Raw genomic sequence first — 23,741 nt, 5'->3', positions numbered from 1 at the left:
TGTTTTTCTGCTGACCATGAAAGTATACTATCTGTCTTCTGCTATCTAGTAAGCGGACCTCAAATTTGCTAAGACTATTTTCCTGCTGCGTTTGTTGTTTCATCTGAACTCACCGTCATTATATGTGGGGGGCTACTGTCTTCTTTGGAATATTTCTCTAGAGGTGAGCCAGGTCTTATATTTCCCTCTGCTAGCTATTTAGGTCTTAGGCCAGAGCTGGGCATCTAGCGATAAATAGGAAATGCTACCTGGCTATTTCTAGTTGCGCGGCAGGCTTAGTTCATGGTCAGTATAGTTCCATCTTCCGAGAGCTTGTCCCTCTATAGGCTTGCTATGATCTCTGCCTGCAGAGATCATGACAGGCTACGCTACCACTTTCCTCATATAGAGTGGTCCTAAGGGAGAATTCTGGGATGGAGTAAATCTTGTGAGGGTAGATGTCTGAGGTAGTGCGTTCAGGTTGCTACTACTGAAGTACCCGCAGATTTTTCTTCTCTCCCCAAGCACTATTGGCCCTATGTGGACGTGTTTTCCAAGAGGGCTGTGGAGACCCCCCCACCCCTATGACTGTCCTATTGACCTCTTGCCTGGTGCAGAGCCTCCCCATGGTCGAGTCTATCCCCTATCTCTCCTGGAGATGGAGGCCATGACCCAATACATCCGGGAGAATCTGGCAAGAGGATTCATTAGGAAGTCAGTATCACCTGCAGGGGCGGGGTTCTTCTTCATACAGAAGAAGAACAGAGAACTATATCGATGCATAGATTACAGGGGTCTTAACGCTATCACCGTTAAGAACAAATACCCTCTGCCTCTGATATCTGAGCTATTCGATAGGTTGTGGGGAGCAAAGGTATTTACTAAGCTTGATCTGTGGGGTGCTTACAACCTAATTCGTATCCGTGAGTGGGATGAATGGAAGACGGCATTTAAAAACCAGGGATGGGCATTATGAATACCTGGTGATATCCTCCGGGCTCTGTAATGCTCCTGCCATTTTACAAGAATTTGTGAATGATATCTTCTGGGATATGCTCACCCCCTTGGTCGTAGTGTACCTGGATGATATTCTCATCTACTCTCCAGATATATGCTCCAATTGGAGAAATGTTTGCAAAGCCTTTGACCTCCTACGGGCAAACTCCCTCTATGCCAAGTTGGAGAAGTGTGTGTTTGAGCATGAGTCCTTGCCTTTCCTGGGCTATATCATCTCTGCCCGGGGATTGGCCATGGATCCTGCCAAGCTACAGGCTGTGATGGACTGGCAGGAACTCCATTCTCTTAAAGCGGTGCAGCTCTTTGTGGGGTTCATTAATTATTATCGCCAGTTCATTCCCCACTTCTCAACTTTGGTAGCTCCCTTGGCTGCCCTCACCAAGAAGGGAGCAAATCCCAAATTGTGGTCAGAGGAGGTATCCAAGGCCTTTCAATTAAGTCACACTTCGCTAGCACTCCCATGTTACATCGCCCTGATGTAGATAAACCATTTATCATGGAGGTTGATGCCTCTTCTGTCGGTGCTGGAGCAGTCCTCTTCCAGAAGGATGCTCAAGGTCGGAAGCATCCTTGCTTCTTCTTCTCCAAGACATTCTCACCAGCAGAGAGGACAGGGAGTTGCTAGCCATGAAGTTGGCCTTTTCGGAGTGGAGACACCTCCTGGAGGGGGTTCGCTATCCCTTCCAAGTATTCACCGACCACAAAAAATTGGTATATTTACAAACTGCCCAGCGGCTAAACTCTCGCCAGGCCAGATGGTCCCTGTTCTTCTCCCTGTTCTACTTCACCCTCAATTTTTCTCTCGAGGAAGAACACCCTTGCCGATGCTCTTTCCTGCTCCTTAGTGTCATCGGAGGAGGAGGAAGAACCTAGGCTAATTGTCCCATGTCCGTGTGTTCCACTGACTCCAGGGAGGCAGACTGGGATGTGGAGGCATGTGTCATTTGGGACCGCAAACAGGATGCCATCCTGGCCTCCAAGGAGAGAATGAGGGTCTCCGCTGATGCACTTTGGCGCCCCGCTCCGACCTTTGCTCCTGGCGACTTAGTGTGGCTCTCCATCCGTAATATCGTGCTACGAGTTGAGTCCACTATGTTTGCGCCTCACTACTTAGGCCCCTTCAAGGTTCTGGAACAGGTTAACCCTGTCGTCTAATGTCTGGCCCTTCCTCTATGCCTGGGCATCACCGACACCTTTCATGTCTCCCTCCTAAAGCCCGTTCACATGTCCCGGTTTTCTGAGTCGTCTGCCGGGACATGGGGTTCGACCACGGACGATTAAGAGGTGAACGATATTATGAGGTGTTAGGTGGTACGTGGCAAAAAATTCTATTTGGTGGATTGGAACGGTCATGGCCCAGAGGAGAGGTCCTGGGAGCCTGTTGAGCACATTCGGGCTCCGCAGCTCATTGCTGCCTTCATTGCTCATTGCTGCCCATGGGGAATCTCAAACCTTGTCTGCTGCAGCCTCCCATTCTCCTCCAGCCACAGTGGAGCCTGCTCAGCAGGAATGTCGGTCCCAGCTTCTGGCTCAAGCTGATACTGTGCGGCTTGTTACTGCTGTCCTTCCAGGCTCAGTCATCATAACCAGTAGTGATCAGCAGCGAGCAGGTGCTCCTGGGACTAAGTCCTGCTTTTCTTCTTCAGAGCATGCCCAAGGGACGACCTCTCATTGGAGGTCAGGGGTCACATGTTCAGGTCTTGTAGCAGCTCCTATTGGACCACTAGGAAGTTCCTGGAGAACTTCCGCTATAAAAGGTTCGCATGGCCGTGCGGTCATGCGGTAGTATAAATAAGTTATTGTGTGTGTGTGGATGTATGCCTGTTCTGGTGAAAGCTCCGAATCATACCCATCCCTAGTGTTAGAAGAAAAAAGTGTATGCAACAAACCTGTTTTCTGACCAAAGGGGGATATATATATATATATATATATACAGTTAGGTCCATATATATTTGGACAGAGACAACATTTTTCTCATTTTGGTTATAGACATTACCACAATTTAATTTTAAACAAAACAATTCAGATGCAGTTGAAGTTCAGACTTTTAGCTTTCATTTGAGGGTATCCATATTAAAATTGGATGAAGAGTTTAGGAGTTTCAGCTCCTTAACCTGTGCCACCCTGTTTTTTAAAGGGACCAAAAGTAATTGGACAATTGACTCCAAGGCTATTTCATGGACAGGTGTGGGCAATCCCTTCATTATGTCATTCTCAACTAAGCAGATAAAAGGCCTGGAGTTGATTTGAGGTGTGGTGCTTGCATTTGGAAGGTTTTCCTATGAAGTAAACATGCGGTCAAAAGTGCTCTCCATGAAGGTGAAACAAGCCATTCTTAAGCTGTGAAAACAGAGAAAAAACCCATCCGAGAAATTGCTACAATATTAGGAGTGGCAAAATGTACATCCTGAGAAGGAAAGAAAGCACTGGTGATCTCATCAATGCAAAAAGACCTGGGCACCCACGGAAGACAACAGTGGTGGGTGATCGCAGAATAATCTCCATGGTGAAGAGAAACCCCTTCACAACAGCCAACCAAGTGACCAACACTCTCCCGGAGGTCGGCGTATCAATATCCAAATCTATCATAAAGAGAAGACTGCATGAAAGCAAATACAGAGGGTTCACTGCACGGTGCAAGCCACTCATAAGTGTCAAGAATAAAAAGGCTAGACTGGACTTTGCTAAAAAACATCTAAAAAAGCCAGCACAGTTCAGGAAGAACAGATGAAACCAAGATCAACCTCTACCAGAATGATGGAAAGAGAAAAGTATGGCGAAGGCTTGGTACAGCTCATGATCCAAAGCATACCACATCATCTGTAAAACACGGCGGAGGCAGTGTGATGGCTTGGGCATGCATGGCTGCCAGTGGCACTGGGTCACTAGTGTTTATTGATGATGTGACACAGGACAGAAGCAGCCAAATGAATTCTGAGGTATTCAGAGCCATACTGTGTGCTCAGATCCAGCCAAATGCAGCAAAACTGATTGGTCATCGTTTCATACTATAGATGGACAATGACCCAAAACATGAAGCCAAAGCAACCCAGGAGTCTATTAAAGCAAAGAAGTGGAATATTCTTGAATGGCCAAGTCAGTCACCTGATCTCAACCCAATTGAGCATGCATTTCACTTGTTAAAGACTAAACTTCAGACAGAAAGGCCCACAAACAAACAGCAACTGAAAACCACCGCAGTGAAGGCCTGGCAGAGCATCAAAAAGGAGGAAACACAGCGTCTGGTGATGTCCATGAGTTCAAGACTTCAGGCAGTCATTGCCAACAAAGGGTTTTCAACCAAGTACTAGAAATGAACATTTTATTTAAAATTATTGAATCTGTCCAATTACTTTTGGTCCCTTTAAAAACAGGGTGGCACATGTTAAGGAGCTGAAACTCCTAAACCCTTCATCCAATTTTAATGTGGATACCCTCAAATGAAAGCTGAAAGTCTGAACTTCAACTGCATCTGAATTGTTTTGTTTAAAATTCATTGTGGTAATGTCTATAACCAAAATGAGAAAAATGTTGGCTCTGTCCAAATATATATGGACCTAACTGTATATATATATATACAGTATTTGTATATATATATATATATATATATATATATATATATATATATATACACTCACCGGCCACTTTATTAGGTGCACCTGTCCAACTTCTTGTTAACACTTAATTTCTAATCAGCCAATCACATGGCGGCAACTCAGTGCATTTAGGCATGTAGACATGGTCAAGACAATCTCCTGCAGTTCAAATCGAGCATCAGTATGGGGAAGAAAGGTGATTTGAGTGTCTTTGAACGTGGCATGGTTGTTGGTGCCAGAAGGGCTGGTCTGAGTATTTCAGAAACTGCTGATCTACTGGGATTTTCATGCACAACCATCTCTAGGGTTTACAGAGAATGGTCCGAAAAAGAAAAAAAATCCAGTGAGCAGCAGTTCTGTGGGCGGAAATGCCTTGTTGATGCCAGAGGTCAGAGGGGAATGGGCAGACTGGTTCGAGCTGATAGAAAGGCAACAGTGACTCAAATCGCCACCCGTTACAACCAAGGTAGGCCTAAGAGCATCTCTGAACGCACAGTGCGTCGAACTTTGAGGCAGATGGGCTACAGCAGCAGAAGACCACACCGGGTACCACTCCTTTCAGCTAAGAACAGGAAACTGAGGCTACAATTTGTACAAGCTCATCGAAATTGGACAGTAGAAGATTGGAAAAACGTTGCTTGGTCTGATGAGTCTCGATTTCTGCTGCGACATTCGGATGGTAGGGTCAGAATTTGGCGTAAACAACATGAAAGCATGGATCCATCCTGCCTTGTATGGAGCATCTTTGGGATGTGCAGCCGACAAATCTGCGGCAACTGTGTGATGCCATCATGTCAATATGGACCAAAATCTCTGAGGAATGCTTCCAGCACCTTGTTGAATCTATGCCACGAAGAATTGAGGCAGTTCTGAAGGCAAAAGGGGGTCCAACCCGTTACTAGCATGGTGTACCTAATAAAGTGGCCGGTGAGTGTATACTTAACCTATATATTGTAAATAAGTAAATATAAGAAAAAAGGTCACTGCTACACATGGAAATGAATGGCAGACCATACAGGGTACTACTAGTATAAAACACCATATTTGGAAAACAAAACGAAAAAATGTATATAAAGTATATTCAAATTAAAGCCAAGACATACAATGTATATAAAAGAATGCCTGTATTTATTTTTTGGCAAATGGCACTTCATAATGTGCCTGTACTTGGAACAATTGAAAAATATATATATGTATTTCAACAATGAATTAATAAAAATTATTATTAATTCATTGTTGAAATGCATATATATATTTCTCTGGTGTTTTATACTAGCCATCCCTAGTGTTGATGACTACTCGCAAATGTTGAAGCTATCTAGATAGTGCCATCCAGCACCAGGCACAATCTATAGAATCTATCTGCAGCGCTAGCCAGTGCGGCACCATGCGCAACCAGTGCGCTTACCTATCCCTACTTGGGCAGTTAGTGGTGTCCGCCCGAGTGGCGCTGCGCGTTCCCAGTGCGCTAAGTCTATTTTGTGTTTTCCCTGGCACCGCAGTTCTGGTGCCGAACGCACATGGTCTAGAGGGACTCTAACCCCGCATCTTGGGGCAGAGTTCTGTGACTCAATACTTGCATTTCCTCTGCGATATTGTGGTCCTATATTTATATCGAGTGTAGCTAACCTGTGTGTGTTTTCATTATACCGCCATTTACTGTCCGGCATTTCCTAGCAGCAGTTATCACCCCTGCACGGTGGACCCCGGGCTATGAACGCACCTTATTCCATCTTTATAATTATTTGGTGTGTTCCGCCAGCCCTAACAGTTGCAGTGTGCGGCTGTCAGTTTTGCAATGCTGGTTATCAAAAATAGAACAGTCCCCATGTAATTTTTTAAAACGTTATTTCTTTATAGCGCAGGCACTGGCTGATAAATATTCCCATCAGCCATGCCTGCTTTTGCTGTTATTAGCAGCAGCAAGCATATGCTGATGGGATTTATACTCCCATCAGCCAACGCCTCTGTGACCGGAGGCCATGCAGATGACAGCATGGGAAACACCCAATGTTCAGGGTGCCAAACCTGAACAGTAACACAGACTTCCCGGAAAAGTCCATGTTCGGGTCCGTGCTCGCACAGTAGGTGTTCGGTACAGACCCCAAACTTTACTATTCAGGTTCGCCCATCACTATCCAGCACTGCAAGATTAAAGCGTTAACCACTGAGCCTTCATATGTAACTAATAACCTCATTGATAGCCTATTAAGACTTGTAAGTGCATGTATTTCTGCATGTGACGTGAATACTTGATACTGAATAAATCAGCAAGTTTTGAAACTTTTGTTTCCATCTTATTATAATTTGCATATCATAAACATGTAAACTTATCAAGCAGTCCTGTTATTTACTTAAATACACTACTTTTCCTTTCTTGGTGTTGCAATTTGAATGTTAAAAGTTTGATATATAAATATACATACACTGGGGAAAAAAATTATTTAGTCAGCCACAAATTGTGCAAGTTCTCCCACTTAAAAAGATGAGAGAGCCCTGTAATTGACATCATAGGTAGACCACAACTGTGAGAGTCAAGAGGAGAAAACAAATCCAGAAAATCACCTTGTCTGATTTGGCAATATTTATTTTGCAAAATATGGTGGAAAATAAGTATTTGGTCATTAACAAAAGTTCATCTCAATATTTTGTTATACTCTATATTCTTTGTTGGCAATGACAGAGGTCAAACGTTTTCTGTAAGTCTTCACAAGGTTAGCACACACTGTTGGTGATATGTTGGCCCATTCCTCCATGCAGATCTCCTCTAGAGCAGTGACACACTATGTCGCCAGGGACTCAGATCCTGTAGAGCCAGACATGTCCCCCTGCTTAACCCAGTACATGTCCGGGGCTGTCTGAATTTTGCTCGAGAGCATTTGGATTATCCAGAAGAATATTGGGAGAATGCCATATGGTCTGATGAAACCAAAGTAGAACTGTTTGGTAGAAACAAAACTCGTCATGTTTGGAGGAGACAGAATGCTGAGTTGCATAGAACACCATACCTACTGTGAAGCATGGGGGTGAAAACATCATTCTTTGGGGCTGTTTCTCTGCAAAGGGACCATAATGACTGATCCCTGTACATAAAAGAATGAATGGGGCCATGTATTGTGAGATTTTGAGTGCAAACCTCCTTCCATCAGCAATGGCATTGAAGATGAAACGTGGATAGGTCTTTCAGCATGATAATGATCCCAAACACACTGCCATGGCAATGAAGGAGTGGCTTCATAAGAAGCATATGAAGGTCCTGGAGTGGCCTAGCCAGTCTCCAGATCTTAATCCCATAGCAAACCTTTGGAGGGAGTTGAAAATCCGTGTTGCCAAGAGAGAGGCCCAAAACATCACTGCTCTAGAGGAGAAGTGAAACTGATATACTGTATAATATAGAATCAATACAAACAGAGTGATCTATTTCATGTGTTTATATCTGTTAATGTTGATGTTAGGCTTTGGGATTCTCCTGCTGCACAGGGATTGATCCCAAGCATTATCTGCTTCTGCAGTCTCCCATTCATGTCCAGCTGCTGCGATTGCTGCTCAGAACAGACGTTGATCCCAGCGTCTTGCTCGGGCTCATAGTATATGTTTGGTTGCTGCTGGGTCTTCAGTCAAGTCTATGGTGACCAGTGATGTGCAGGTGCAGCCTTGCGCTCTGGAGTCTAAGTCCAGAGATCACCTTACTGAGCATGTCTGTGAAGCAGCGGCTCCTCATTTTTGGTGGTTAAAAGTTAGCTGCTCTTATGATGTGGCAGCCCCGGATTGGCCCACGGGCAATGTCTCGTCCGACTGGGCATGAATGTTTGGGGTGGAGCCTAGCGTATAAAAGTCTCTCAGTGGTGCACGCAGGCGCGCTAGTGTCATTTATGTTTGGTATGTATGGGAGGCTACTCTACCACTCTGTCTGCACCTTTGCATGTGTGTCTTTGCTCAAAGACTGTACATGTTGGCAGGCTGGTTGCACACTTATGCGGTTTCATACCCTTGGCTCAATGCCTGAGTCTCTGTCTGCTACATGCTTAGGGTGCCGATTAGGCACAGGTTCAGTAGTGCCAGGACTGGGGTAACTAGCCGCTTGCCTTAGCATCTGTTTAGTTCATGTGCATGATTGGCACAGTTCAGTTACAGAGCAAGCTCAACCCTTATGCTCTACTTCTCGGTGAAAGTGACAGGGTATTGTACCTAGCCTCAAAGAGCTTTCTCTCTTGGCTCAGCATCTGCTTCATTCGTGTGTGCGGTTAGCACCGTTTAGCTGCAGAGCTAGCTCAATCCACTTGCTATTATCACAGTGACATTAACAGGGTATAGCACTTCGCATACTTGTGCCGTACCTCTTGGTGAAGTAACTGAGCTTGGTACTCAGAGTTCCGTTCATACTGAGTGGTGTTAACTCAGTGTGTTCAAGCTAAAGCTTCCTGTTGTGTTCTGTCATTGTTAACACTAACAACAGGGTTGATCTCTGCATGGTAGACCCTGGGTTGTGATTGCACATTATTTTATATTTTATTTAGTGCAATTCACCAACCCTAACAAGAGATAATTATGGATTATGGCCAATAAAAACCGAAAAGTCATTATGTCAGTACATTAGAATACTTTATAACACCAGCTTGAAAAATGATTTTAAAATCCAAAATGTTGGCCTATGTAAATGTATGTTCAGTAAATGTGCTCAATACTTGGTCAGGGCTGTTTTTGCATCAATTACTGCATCAATGAGGCGTGGTATGGAGGCGATCAGCCTGTGGCACTGCTGAGGTGTTTTGGAAGCCCATGTTGCTTTGATAGCAGCCTTCAGCTCATCTGCATTGTTGGATCTGGTGTTTCTCATCTTCCTTCTTGACAATACCCCATAGATTCTCTATGTGGTTAAGGTCAGGCGAGTTTGCTGGGCAATCAAGAACAGTGATACTGTTCAGGTATTGGTACTTTTGGTAGTGTGGACAGGTGCCACGTCCCGCTGGAGAATGAAATTTCCATCTCCAAAAAATTTAAGTGCTCTAAAATGTCCTGGTAGACGGCAGCTCTGACTTTGGTCTTGATAAAACACAGTGGACCAACAACAGCAGATGACATGGATCTCCAAACCATCACTGATTGTGGAAACTTCACACTAGACCTCAGGCAGCTTGGATTGTGTGGCTCCCTACTCTTCCTCCAGACTCTGGGACCTTGATTTCGAAACAAAATGCAAAATTTACTTTCATCTGTAAACACCTTGGACCACTGAGCAACAGTCCAATTATTTTTCTCCTTGGCCCACATAAGATGCTTCTGTCATTGTCTATTGGTGATGAGTGGCTTGACATAAGGTATGCGACATTTGCAACCCATGTCCTGGATACATCCATGTGTGGTGGCTATTGAAGCAATGACTGCAGCAGCAGTCCGCTCCTTGTGAATCTCCCCCAAATTTTTGAATTCACCTTTTCTTAAAAATCCTTTCAAGGCTGCAGTTATACCGATTGCTTGTGCACCTTTTTCTAGCACACTTTTTCCTTCCACTCAACTTTCCATTAATATGCTTGGATACAGTACTCTGTAATACAGCCAGCTTCTTTAGCAATGACCTTTTGTGGCTTACCCTCCTTGTGGAGTGTGTCAATGACTGCCTTCTGGACATCTGTCAAGTCAGCAGTCTTCCCGATGATCGTGAAGCCTACTGAAACAGATTAAGGGACCTTTTTAAATGCTTAGGAAGCCTTTACAGGAGTTTTTGCTAATTATTCTAATTTACTGAGATAATGACTTTTGGGTTTTAATTGGCGGTAAGCCATAATTATCAACATTAACAGAAATAAACACTTGCAATAGATCCCTCTGTTTGTAATAACTCTATGTAACATGAGTTTCACTTTTTGTATTAAAGAACTGAAATAAATTAACTTTTTGATGATATTCTAATTTTGTGAGACCACTGTATATACACTTGTATAAGGCTAGGTTCACATTGTGTTAGGGCAATCCGTTTAGCGCCAGCGCTAGCGGATTGCGCTAACGCAATGTCTTTTTCGGGGCCGCGTTTAGGGGTCGCGTTAACGTCCCCGCTAGTGCAGATCCCCGATCTGACACAGCGGGGAACGGACCTCGGGCGCGCCGCGGACGCTGCAAGCAGCGTCTGAGGTGCGTCACAAAAGAACGGCACATCGCTAGCGTGTGCCGAAACTGGCACGCGCTAGCAATGCGCTACAGGCGAAATTTACATTGCTGTCAATGGGTGTGCTAACAGACCCATTGCACGGCGTTAATTGCGACATTTTCACCGTGCAACGCTGTCCGTTAGCGATCACCCAATAACGCAACGTGAACCTAGCCTAAAGAAAAACATGTTGTTTATGGCATTTTTACTTCTGATTTTTTATAATGGCAAGTATCTATGTGTCATGTTTCAATACAGCTTTAATGCCTTAGAAGTATGTAATAATTTGCCTATTTGAATTATTCAAAATTTCTCCCTTTTTACCTCTAGAATGCATACAACAAAACAGATTCAGGATGCAAACTTGACATCCTGAAATTAACTCTCAAATATAAAGACTTGCCTTTAATGTAAGACCTACTTCAATCAGACACATATATAATACATAAGCTTTTATGCAAAGTCAAGTGGGGTAGCAGAGAAAGCTGAAATTGCAAAACAGAAAATATACTGTATGCACAGAAGTGAAGTGACCATAAATAAGTAAGTAACATGATAGCTTCCACAAAGGTGGCTTTTTAGATTCATTTGTGTGAGACACAAATTTAAAAGGGTTCTCTTGATACAGAATAGGATGACAAACCATGGAAACATGTCATGTGAGTCCTGTGGGTAACTCTGCACCAGGAATTCTTAAAGTAACCTCCACCCTTGGACTGAAAAGTCACTAAACATTTTTCATGAAGAAGCTGATGATAAAAGCGGCATATTATGGGTGCTACCAAGAAGAGTTTCAAACTGAACGTGCATCAATGTAGATAATTTATTCATACAGCGTGTTTCGGAGACTTTTCGACTTCTTCGTCAGGCCTTCCTTGGCAGCCTGGGATTCACTGCTTTTTTCATCAGCTTTTCTATCACAGTGTTGGTCAACCACTCTTACCCTTTTTTTAAACATTTTCATGTATAGTTACCTTCAGATGGGCCAACATTCCCTTTGCTTCCAAAATGGACACCAAAAAGGTATACGAAAGGCAGAAGCTAAGGTGCAAATCCTCCCTTATTCCACGGCACAGGAGTGGAGAGGTGAGGATTACCGTAACGTTATTGCAACACTCCACAGTAAAAAAAAAAGTTTCTGTACTCACCGCATATATTACGATCTCTGCACTATTGAATGAATGGGTGCCATCCACTGCTAGCTGGCAGTACATAGGAAAGGACGAAGAAAAAGAGCTGGCACTTCCAAGAACTTTAAAAAATTGTTTTCCTTCTTTACAATTAAGTGTGTTTGTTATGACGGAAACGCATCTGAGGTGCAATATGGAGCAATCCATGTAACTTTTTAAACGAATGCATGAATGAAGAAAACCAAATTTGTAATGTTTTTGGAAGTGCCAAGCTCTTTTTCTTTGCCCTTTCTTATTGCTACACTCTCTTTGCTACTGTAGCACCATGAAGCAGGGGAAATGGAATGCTAACCTGACCGGAGGAAGCAAAAAGAAGGCACCGAGTAGTGTGAATACATGAGAAATGTTTAGAGAGTTTTCAGTCCCAGGGTGAAGGGCCGCTTTATCCTTTTAGCACTTATACCTATAATGGGATCCATTTGATTTTTCCATTCAGAGGGCCATCATTTGCTGAGCTTGTTTTCTGGTTAAAGTGACAGAATTTGCCTTAGAGCCTTTTAAAAGGGGATCTGACAATAGTTAAGCGTAGCATTATTACTCACATTGTTACTCTAGATTAACAAATAAGAATATTGATTGCAGACTGCTATGTAATAATAACATAATAACGGTGAGAAAAATGGATGTTTTGCTAATCTTGTTTATTAGCATTAACTTGGCAACTTTATGATTTTTACTTGTTTGGCACAGTGATTACAACATTTACCAACCTTCTTACCATGTCGGCCCCCTCAAACAAATGTGCCACTTCTGGAAAAATCTTTATTTTCATTGCTCCCTCAGGAAAGCTTGCTGTATGGACAGGTGAAGCATTTTGCAATTGTTGCCCAGCGCTGTGGTATGGCTGAGATGTGCTGGTGATTGATTGACCAAACATCTGAAATTGGTTTGCTAACTTTACTGTACAAATCACATTTCCTTTTGGAGAACCCTTCTTGGGAACCCTGGTCAGCAAACGTCATGCAGAGAATGGTATGATGATGGCAGAATATATAATACTGTAGTCATTTTTCTCTTTTAACTGGTCCCCATTTAATCCCTTAGTATAGGTATGAATCCTTTCAACTGACAGACAGGTCACTACATTCCATAACTATTGTTTTTATTTCATAGGTGAGTTCTCATTGTTATTTTCTCTTCCAGTTTGGCATTATTGTCCATGACCATGATTCTTGGGTCTATAATGAAACTTGGTCAATGAGACATTAAGTGATAATTTTTGACTGACAGGTGCAGACAGAAGGACATCATTTGCATCATAATGGGGCATACACAGGAAAATGACTGCAGCTTTGTAACAGACTCAGTACATTATGTTGTGTAACACAAGTAACGTTTTGTAATGTCACCTATACATCACCACTGGTTTATGTTCTACCTTGCAACTGTTTCCATCTCAACTGAAGATCCCAGTCATAGGTGAATAATATGCATGGGATATCAACAAACACAAGGGCTACACAAGATGGTGCTGAATTATAAAATTATAAATCGTTAAACCATGGTGGAGGACAGAGAGAAAGTAAAAGTGCAGCCTTTGCATTATTATTATTGTGTCAGGAGTGAAAATGTTTTATGCATGTACCATACTTACCCTTTTCACACAATGCACCTGCATATATAGAAATGTGCTGGCACTATTTGCATCACTGCATTATGTTGCTTGGTAACATATACATTACGCACATTATGGTTATGAATAAATATAATACATTTCTGTACAATGATGATGATAATGAGCCTACAGCATGGTGATAGAAATTGTGTTGAAGCTATAGAGGTTTCGCATTCTGCTTGATGAAGCTTTGAAATGTGGAAATGTGCAGAGTATGTGGAATACATGCAGAGTACACCCCCAGGTTACTGCAGGCTGTCTAAGGCTGCAGCCTGTGGGAGATGTCGCTTGACATTGAACCTGTGAATGAAAAGATGAATTCTGACAGCGTCATTAGCTGTATGCTGTGTTTTCTGAGCGTTGGCACCAGGAGGGGTTGGGAGAGCTATTGATATACAGCTGTTTATAACTACGTGGCCCAGACTGACTAACAAATCAGTGGCTAGGCTAATCCTCTTTACCATTTTAGTCACAGATCTAGCTTTAGCTTTGTTGATTTAACGTCTTGGAGCCATATTTCTCATTTCTTTAACAAAGCGGCAGATTTTTGATTGACTATTCTTTGACTTTCATGGATAAGATAATGTTTAGAATCCTTAATTACTTGTCATCCTGTAATGAATTGCTTTTGATTAAATAAATAAGTCTGATGCAGACGATAATTGGTGTAGACATGTTAGTTCTGTTCAAAATATTACTTGCCTTGCGTCTCCATGCTATCACATAGCTCGGTCTTGGCCTCGCCATTTGGTCTATAGCCTCCTTTTTGTGTGAATTTGTTGCTCATTGTCGCTGCAGTGACAACAGCCTTCAGGCTTCTTTTGCGCTTGGGGACATTCAGTTCTGGGTGGAAAAGGATAACATAGACCTTGGGCATGTAGAGCATACCTAAGGACACTGAGGCACTCAAACTCACTGAAATGGTCAGAGTTGTGGTCTGGATATGCATCTGAGGACAAAATTTAGAGAAAAATGAGTCAGACTCAGAACTTTAGGACACAAACAGCACACATTTTCATTTAGTAAAACATTATAAGCTATCTCAATACACATGCAAATAGGCCTCATTCAGATGTCCGTGACCCCCTTTATGGTCTAAGGATCTTCACATAATTGTGGGTTTTTATGTAGACCAAATGGTCTGCAAAAAATCACAGGGATAGTAGCCATTCAAGTCTATGAGTCCTTGAAAATCATGGACAGCACATTGATGTAGTACATGTGCAGTCTGTGCACTGTCAGTGATTAACATTGCAATGTATGGGAGAAGCTTGACAATTTATTTTTCTTAGCATTGAAAATCTCTAATAAAACACTGATGATAAAATTTGACCATCAGAAACTGGGATCCAAAATACTGATAAACAGTCTGTGTTTTTAAGTACAAGAAAAATCACAGATGTCTCAAATAGGCCTAAATCTTACTTTGAGAGATATAAAACACACACAACGTTATGTCATGCCTAGGAAGCTAACTATAGACATTATTAAAATGGAGAAAAGGATGGATGAATTTGTCAGCCATTCATTGATCACCTCTGTTTGTACAAATAATCATTGTAAATGTTTGTAATGTACATTAACACCTTATCTCAGTTAAGGGATAAGTTGTAACCAAAACTTGATAGCAAGTATGGCTCACAATTAATCCCGGGACAACAAAAGACAAGAAAACTCAGAACAGGCATCTCATTTCTAAATAATCTGTAACCAGTATGTCTACCATCTAAAATAGTGAAATAGCAAAGCTATCACTTTAAAACACTGAAGTAATCAGAGGCGGACATACAGCCGGTTCAGCTGCATCGGGGCCCGGAGGTGGAGGGGGCCCATGCAGGGTGGCTACTAATGAGGGAAATTTGGCCTCTTTCTCGCAGCCCATGGCCAGATTGACCTCAACACGTGCATCTGGCAGGGAGCGATCTCCGCAGCGCCACTGCCTACAGTAGAAAATGGCAGCAGAACTGCAGGAATCCGTCGTCCTCTGCTTCCTGCCCGGCAATTTCTCTCTGAGACAGGTGCATGGCTTGATGACATCAGCATGCAGCATGCGCCTGTGTCAGAGAAATGGTTGCTGACGACAACTATGCTGTGGGGGAGCAGAAGGAGAGGTAAGTGTGAGAACAATGATGGGGTTGGTGGTGAGGACAATGATGGAGGTGGGGGAGAGTACAATGATGGATGTCGGAGAGAGGACGATCAGGGGTGATGGAGCGGTCAATGATTGAAGTGGGAGAGAGGATAATGATGGAGATAGGGAGAGGACAATGAGGGGGATGGGAAAAGGACAACGATGGGGGTGTGAGTGAAGACAATGATGGATGTTTGGGAGAGGACTATGAGGGAGTAGGCGAGATGACAATGAGGGATCTGAAGGAGAGGACAATGAGGGATGTGGGGGAGATGGCAATGTTGGGGTTGGGCAATTAGAATGGGAGTATGGAGGAATGGAGAACTTATAATGGACTTATGAACATGGGGAGGAGAGGAGGACATAAGATGTTGATGTTAAATTAATTGGGTGGTGGAAGGGGTGCTAAGTCCTTGATAGCATCCTCCCCTTCTCACAATTCATTATGACACTATCAGAGACTTAACATTTATTTTGGAGAGGAGGATGCATAGGCCACTTCATAATGAATTGAAAGGTGGGAGAATAGGCTATCAAGGACTTGTAATGAATTGGGAGGTGGCGGATGCTCGGTACCTGATAATGTCTTTTTCCATCCCAAATTCATTATGATGCTAGCAAGTACTTTTAATGATGAGGGAGACACAGGACAGGGACTAAGGCTATGTGCACATGTTCAGGATTTGCAGGAGTAAATTCTGCTGGATATCCTAATGTGTTAGCAGGAAGAACTCTGCATAAAATACATTTTTTGCCATGTTTTTTACTTATTTTTGTTGCTTATTTTCCCCACTCATTAGTATGGGTGAAATATGCAGCAATAATTGTCATTATGCAGATTTAAATCTACTCCAAATCTGCAATTAAAAAATATGCAATGTGTGCATGAGACTTCAAGGATCTCATTCACTTTGTACTGTAAAACCTTGCTTATTTTCCATGTGCACATAGCCTTAGGGTATGTGCACACGTCAGGATTTCTTGCAGAAATTTCCTGAAGAAAACCGGAAATTTTCTGCAAGAAATCCGCATTTTTTTTTTTTTGCGTTTTTTTCCCGTTTTTTTCGCGTTTTTTTTAGCATTTTGCAAGCGTAATTAGCTTGCAGAATGCTAAAGTTTTTCAAGCGATCTGTAGCATCGCTTGGAAAACTGACTGACAGGTTGGTCACACTTGTCAAACATAGTGTTTGACAAGTGTGACCAACTTTTTACTATAGATGCTGCTTATGCAGCATCTATAGTAAAAGATAGAATGTTTAAAAATAATAATAAAAAAAAAAAATGGTTATATTCACCCTCTGTAGACAGCCGATATCCTCAGCGGCGTCCGTTCCTATAGATGGTGTGGTTCAGGACCTTCGATGACGTCGCGGTCACGTGAGCGGTCACATGACCGGTCTCGCGACCAATCACAAGACAGCGACGTCATCGCAGGTCCTGAACCACACCATCTTTAGGAACCGAAGCGGCAGCATGCAGCGGTGAGAGGCGGGAACACTCCGGGGGACATCAAAGGTGAGTATATGACTATTTTTTATTTTAATTCTTTTTTTTGGACCAATTATATGGTGCCCAGTCCGTGGAGGAGAGTCTCCTCTCCTTCACCCTGGGTACCAACCGCATATAATCTGCTTACTTCCCGCATGGTGTGCACAGCCCCGTGCGGGAAGTAAGCAGATCAATGCACTCCTAGGTGTGCGAAATCCCCGCAATTCCGCATTTTTAATGAACATGTTGCTTTTTTTTCCGCGATGCGATTTTTTCACGGAAAAAAATGCAACATTTGCACAAAAAATGCGGAATACACTGTAAATAATAGGAGGCATATGTTAGCGTTTTTTTCGCGTTTTTATCACGTTTTTATAGCGAAAAAAACGCGAAAAAAACGCGAAAAATACTGAACGTGTGCACATGGCCTTACAGTTAATTGGGGGGAGTCACAGAGACTGAATAATTTATATTATGGGGGCACAGTGCTGCTTATCACTTTATATTTTGATTGGTGGGGTACATATCTGTATTCTGGGCCTGAACAGATGGAGAACAAACAGCTTAAAATGACTGTAATCAGACAAGGTGTTAGTGGTAAATGCCTGGATGTAGATATTATTCTGTATCTGCACTGTGTGACGTGGAGGGATAATGCTATCTGTAAAATTCCTTAGGCTACATTCTTACATTTGTGTGAAATGTCCGTGTGCTTCCAGATTTGTTTTCAGACAGGACATGTGCTTGTAGAGTTTCATAGGTCACATCCATAAAAATCATGGATTTGAGAATGAGATCCATGAGGGTCAGAGAATGTCCTGTTCTGATCCAATTTTGAGGATGAGAATAGGACATGCTCAATGCATCTGTAAAAGCGGGCAGCACACAGACACTGCACTCGGATACATTGACTTATTATGTATATCACAGTCCCTTAGTATATAGTGTACTCACTTAGTATGAATAGCACAGTCCTTTAGTATTTAGTGTACTCACTTATCATGTATAGCACAGTCCCTTAGTATATTGTGTACTCACTTATTATGTATAACACCATCCTTAGCTACATATTAATGTATAACACCGTCCCTTATTACGTATTATCTTCTGTAGTTATATATGGTGCCGTCCCTTATTATATAGCTTCTGCTGCTGTTATGTACAGTGCTGTCCCTTACATTGTGTATTCTTGTTATTCTCGTTATTCACAGCACCCTCTCTTACTGCATAATCCTCTGTTGTTAGATATAAAATGACTGCTGATGGAGCAGCTTCTGATCAGAAAACCAAACAATTTGCCTCCTCCGTTAGAAAAGAAGCTTTCCCATGCTCCATCAGCCTTCATTTCATTATATATCTCACAAGAGAGAAAGACGGTAATATACATAGTAAAGGAGACTATGTAATATATAGATATACTAGATGGAGGCCTGATGCGAGGGCAGTAATGTCGCGATGGGGGCAGGCTTTGCAGCGCTGAGAATTTCTCTTCCCCCTGTGCTCACCCACCCATCCACTCTCTCTTCCCCATGTGCTGACTTCTACTGTCTGTACTCTCTTCTTTGACCTGTCTACTCCATGTGCTATCCCCTCTGTCTCTCTCTTTCCTGTGCTGTGTTCTCCCCTCAAAGACAATACTGGCATTACAGCAGGAGATGACCGAGGATACATTTTGTGAGGTAAAATATTTTTTAAAAACAGTCAGTAAAATATTTTACCTCACAAAATGATCTCATGCTGTAATGTAAGTATTGTCTTTTGCTTCCTCCCCTGCCCAGGAGATGTGGTATGCTTCGTACACGGTCAGACACAGTCACCCCTGTGTCTGACCGTGTACAGTCAATTTTTAAAATGAACTTTCGTTCATGGGAAAACACCTTTAATGTGATGGCTTCCTCTGCCTGTAGACACGTCGCATATCTGCCACCGGGATCAGCCGAATGATTCACTGCACCTGCGTGTAATTCGCGCAGGTGCAGTAAATCAGACCGCCACCATCTTTGTGCACACAGATAGCAGCGGTCACATTAAAATTGCGCATGTGCTCCTCCTGTACAAAGATGACGGCAGTCAGTGAATCATTCGACTGATCCCGGTGGCGGCATGTTCACGACGGTGTTCCACTGGTGGTACCATGCAAGAGGCTGCGTGAGTGTGTGACTGTGAGTGTATGAGTGTGTGAGTGTGAGTGTCTGAGTGTGAGTGTCTGAGTGTGTGTAAATGTGAGTGTATGTGAGTGTGAGTGTGTGAGTGAGTGTGAGTGTATGTGAGTGTGTGAGCGTGAGTTAGTGTGTGTGAGTGTGAATGTGGGTGTGTGTAAGTGTGTGTGTGTAAATGTGAGTGTGTGTGTGAGAGTGTGTGAGTGTGTGAGTGTGTGTGTGAGTGTGTGTGTGGTGCGTATGGTGTATAGAGTGTGTGAGTGTGGTACGATGGTGTTCCGCTGGTGGTACCGCGCAATAGGTTGGTACCAGCAGCAGGTTCCATATTGAGTCACCCATCACTTGGGTGTCCCAATATGGCGGTCGGTCAACTTCCTCCGCTTGGAATTCTGGGATCTGGACACATCTGGACAGAACAGGAAATGAAAACATTACAAGGCAATTATATAAATAGATATGTGTGTGTGTGTACCTATATCTGTAGCTTTACAAACAAAAAAGGCAGCACTCTGTAGCACCATAGCATGCAAATATGAAATATGAAAATGGAATTGCATTACTGCACTAGTAATATGAAAAATTGAGAAAGCTTAGAGCATAAATTGGCCAATTCATGTGTACCTGGTAGCCACGGTAAAGCGTTTCTCTTTTACCAGGACCTAACACTGCCATTCCTCTTTTAGAATAAAGTCTTCATCTGAATGGGAATCTAATGTGAGTCCTTCTGACTGAGCACTCAGCCTTTTAGCCACAGGTGTTTTAATTACAGCAGGACCATCACCCCTCCACAGAGAGAGATTTTAGTTTAAGAGAGGACTCACATTAGGTTCCCTGTTATGACCCCAATGGCAGAGGGTCTCTGCAATAAATACCAAGTCTGCAAACACAAAAAAAACAGCTCATAGGGCAGTGGTAACTGGGCTGACCGTATAGCTAATCCTAGCACCACAAATAGCAGCAGCCGGGGAATGTGCCTACGTTGGTTCTAGACGTCTCGCGCCAGCCGGAGAACTAACTAACCCTAGAAGAGAAAAGATAGACCTTTCTTGCCTCCAGAGAAAAGACCCCAAAAGTTGGATACAAGCCCCCAACAAATAATAACGGTGAGGTAAGAAGAAAAGACAAACGTAAGAATGAACTAGGTATTTAGCAAAGAGAGGCCCACTGACTAATAGCAGAATATACTAAGATGACTTATACGGTCAGCAAAAACCCTATCAAAAATATCCACGCTGGATATTCAAGAACCCCCGAACCGTCTAACGGCCCGGGGGGAGAATACCAGCCCCCTAGAGCTTCCAGCAAAATCAGGAATCACATTTAGTACAAGCTGGACAAAAAATAAGAGCAATACAAATAACCAAAAAAACAAGGAAGCAGGACTTAGCTCAATTTTGCATGAACCAGAACCAGCAGACAGGAGCAAACAGAAAGGACTGATTACGATGCCAGGCACCAGACTAAGAATTCAGGAAGTTCATATAGCAACACCCCTGGACTAACGACCCAGGTGGGTGCCAAACTAGGGAAAGACAATCTCAGAGTCATACCACTAGTGACCACAAGAGGGAGCCAAAAAAGTCTAATTCACAACAGTACCCCCCCTTTAAGGAGGGGTCACCGAACCCTCACCAAGACCACCAGGGCGATCAGGATGAGCAGCGTGAAAGGCACGAACTAAATCGGCCGCATGCACATCAGAGGCAACCACCCAGGAATTATCCTCCTGACCATAGCCCTTCCACTTGACCAGATACTGAAGCCTCCGTCTGGAGAGACGAGAATCCAAGATTTTCTCCACCACGTACTCCAACTCGCCCTCAACCAACACCGGAGCAGGAGGCTCAACAGAAGGAACCACAGGTACAACGTACCGCCGCAACAAAGACCTATGGAACACGTTGTGAATGGCAAACGACACCGGAAGATCCAAGCGAAAGGACACAGGATTAAGGATTTCCAATATCTTGTAAGGACCGATGAAGCGAGGCTTGAATTTAGGAGGGGAGACCTTCATAGGAACAAATCGAGAAGACAGCCATACCAAATCCCCAACACGAAGTCGGGGACCCACACCGCGGCGGCGGTTGGCAAAACGCTGAGCCTTCTCCTGTGACAACTTCAAGTTGTCCACCACATGATTCCAAATCTGCTGCCACCTATCCACCACAGAATCTACCCCAGGACAGTCAGAAGGCTCCACATGTCCCGAGGAAAAACGAGGATGGAAACCAGAGTTGCAGAAAAATGGCGAGACCAAAGTAGCGGAACTAGCCCGATTATTAAGGGCAAACTCAGCCAACGGCAAGAAGGTCACCCAATCATCCTGATCCGCAGAAACAAAACACCTCAAATAAGCCTCCAAAGTTTGATTAGTTCGCTCCGTTTGTCCATTAGTCTGAGGATGAAAGGCAGACGAAAACGACAAATCAATGCCCATCTTAGCACAAAAGGATCGCCAGAACCTGGAAACAAACTGGGATCCTCTGTCAGACACGATATTCTCAGGAATGCCGTGTAAACGAACCACATTCTGAAAGAACAAAGGAACCAGATCGGAAGAGGAATGCAGCTTAGGCAAAGATACCAAATGGACCATCTTGGAAAAGCGATCACATACCACCCAGATGACAGACATGCCCTGAGACACCGGAAGATCTGAAATGAAATCCATGGAAATGTGTGTCCAAGGCCTCTTCGGGACAGGCAAGGGCAAGAGCAACCCGCTGGCACGAGAACAGCAAGGCTTAGCTCGAGCACAAGTCCCACAGGACTGCACAAATGACCGCACATCCCGCGACAAGGAAGGCCACCAAAAGGACCTAGCCACCAAATCTCTGGTGCCAAAAATTCCCGGATGCCCTGCCAACACTGAGGAATGAACCTCGGAAATGACTCTGCTGGTCCATTTAACAGGAACAAACAGTCTGTCAGGTGGACAAGAGTCAGGTCTACCAGCCTGAAATCTCTGCAACACACGTCGCAAATCCGGAGAAATGGCTGACAAGATTACTCCCTCTTTAAGAATACCAACTGGTTCTGCGACTCCAGGAGAGTCAGGCACAAAGCTCCTTGACAGCATCAGCCTTCACATTCTTTGAACCTGGTAAATACGAGACCACAAAGTCAAAACGGGAGAAAAACAATGACCAACGGGCCTGTCTAGGATTCAGGCGTTTAGCAGATTCGAGATACATCAGATTTTTGTGATCAGTCAAGACCACCACACGATGCTTAGCACCCTCGAGCCAATGACGCCACTCCTCAATTGCCCACTTCATGGCCAGCAACTCCCGATTGGCAACATCATAATTCCGCTCAGCAGGTGAAAACTTCCTAGAGAAAAAAGCACATGGTGTCATTACAGAGCAACCAGGGCCTCTCTGCGACAAAACGGCCCCTGCCCAAATCTTAGAAGCATCCACTTCAACCTGAAAGGGAAGTGAGACATCAGGATGGCACAAAACAGGCGCTGAAGTAAACCGGCGCTTCAACTCTTGGAAAGCCTCCACGGCTGCAGGAGCCCAGTTAGCAACATCAGAACCTTTCTTGGTCATATCCGTCAAAGGTTTAACAACGCTAGAAAAATTAGCGATAAAACGACGGTAGAAGTTAGCAAAGCCCAAGAACTTCTGAAGACTCTTAACTGACGTGGGTTGAGTCCAGTCATGAATAGCTCGGACCTTGACTGGGTCCATCTCCACCGCAGAAGGGGAGAAAATAAAACCCAAAAAGGGAACCTTCTGTACTCCAAAGAGACACTTTGAGCCCTTAACAAACAAAGCATTCTCACGCAAAACCTGAAACACCATCCTGACCTGCTCTACATGCAAGTCCCAATCATCAGAAAAAAACAGAATATCATCCAGATCAACAATCATAAATTTATCCAGATACTTCCGGAAAATATCATGCATAAAGGACTGAAACACTGAAGGAGCATTAGAGAGCTCAAAAGGCATCACCAAGTACTCAAAATGACCTTCGGGCGTATTAAATGCAGTTTTCCATTCATCTCCTTGCTTAATGCGCACAAGGTTGTACACACCACGAAGATCTATCTTGGTGAACCACTTGGCACCTTTAATCCGGGCAAACAAGTCCGACAACAGAGGCAAAGGATACTGAAACTTAACAGTGATTTTATTCAGAAGCCGATAGTCAATACAAGGTCTCAAAGATCCGTCCTTCTTGGCCACAAAAAAGAATCCCGCACCAAGAGGGGAAGAGGATGGACGGATATGCCCCTTCTCCAGAGATTCCTTGATATACGAACGCATTGCGGTATGCTCAGGTACAGACAGATTAAATAATCTTCCCTTAGGAAATTTACTACCCGGAATCAAATCTATAGCGCAGTCACAGTCCCTATGAGGAGGAAGAGCACTGGACCTGGACTCGCTGAATACATCCTGATAATC

At 43.6% G+C, this 23,741-nt stretch overlaps 1 protein-coding gene across 1 annotated transcript in view; it reads right to left on the bottom strand.

The window, feature by feature from the left end:
* The window catches only part of GRM4 (glutamate metabotropic receptor 4), a 590,062-nt gene that overhangs the window by 19,872 nt on the left and 546,449 nt on the right, over nt 1-23,741 (bottom strand). The window contains exon 10 of the mRNA XM_077295492.1: nt 14,245-14,491. Within this exon, the coding sequence (XP_077151607.1) occupies nt 14,245-14,491 (247 nt within the window). The remainder of the gene's footprint in view (nt 1-14,244; nt 14,492-23,741) is intronic.

Source organism: Ranitomeya variabilis, chromosome 3 (genome assembly GCF_051348905.1).
Source record: "Ranitomeya variabilis isolate aRanVar5 chromosome 3, aRanVar5.hap1, whole genome shotgun sequence".
Classification (NCBI taxonomy): domain Eukaryota; kingdom Metazoa; phylum Chordata; class Amphibia; order Anura; family Dendrobatidae; genus Ranitomeya; species Ranitomeya variabilis.
Note: the sequence above shows the minus strand (reverse complement) of the source record. Positions and strands in the feature narration are given on the sequence as shown.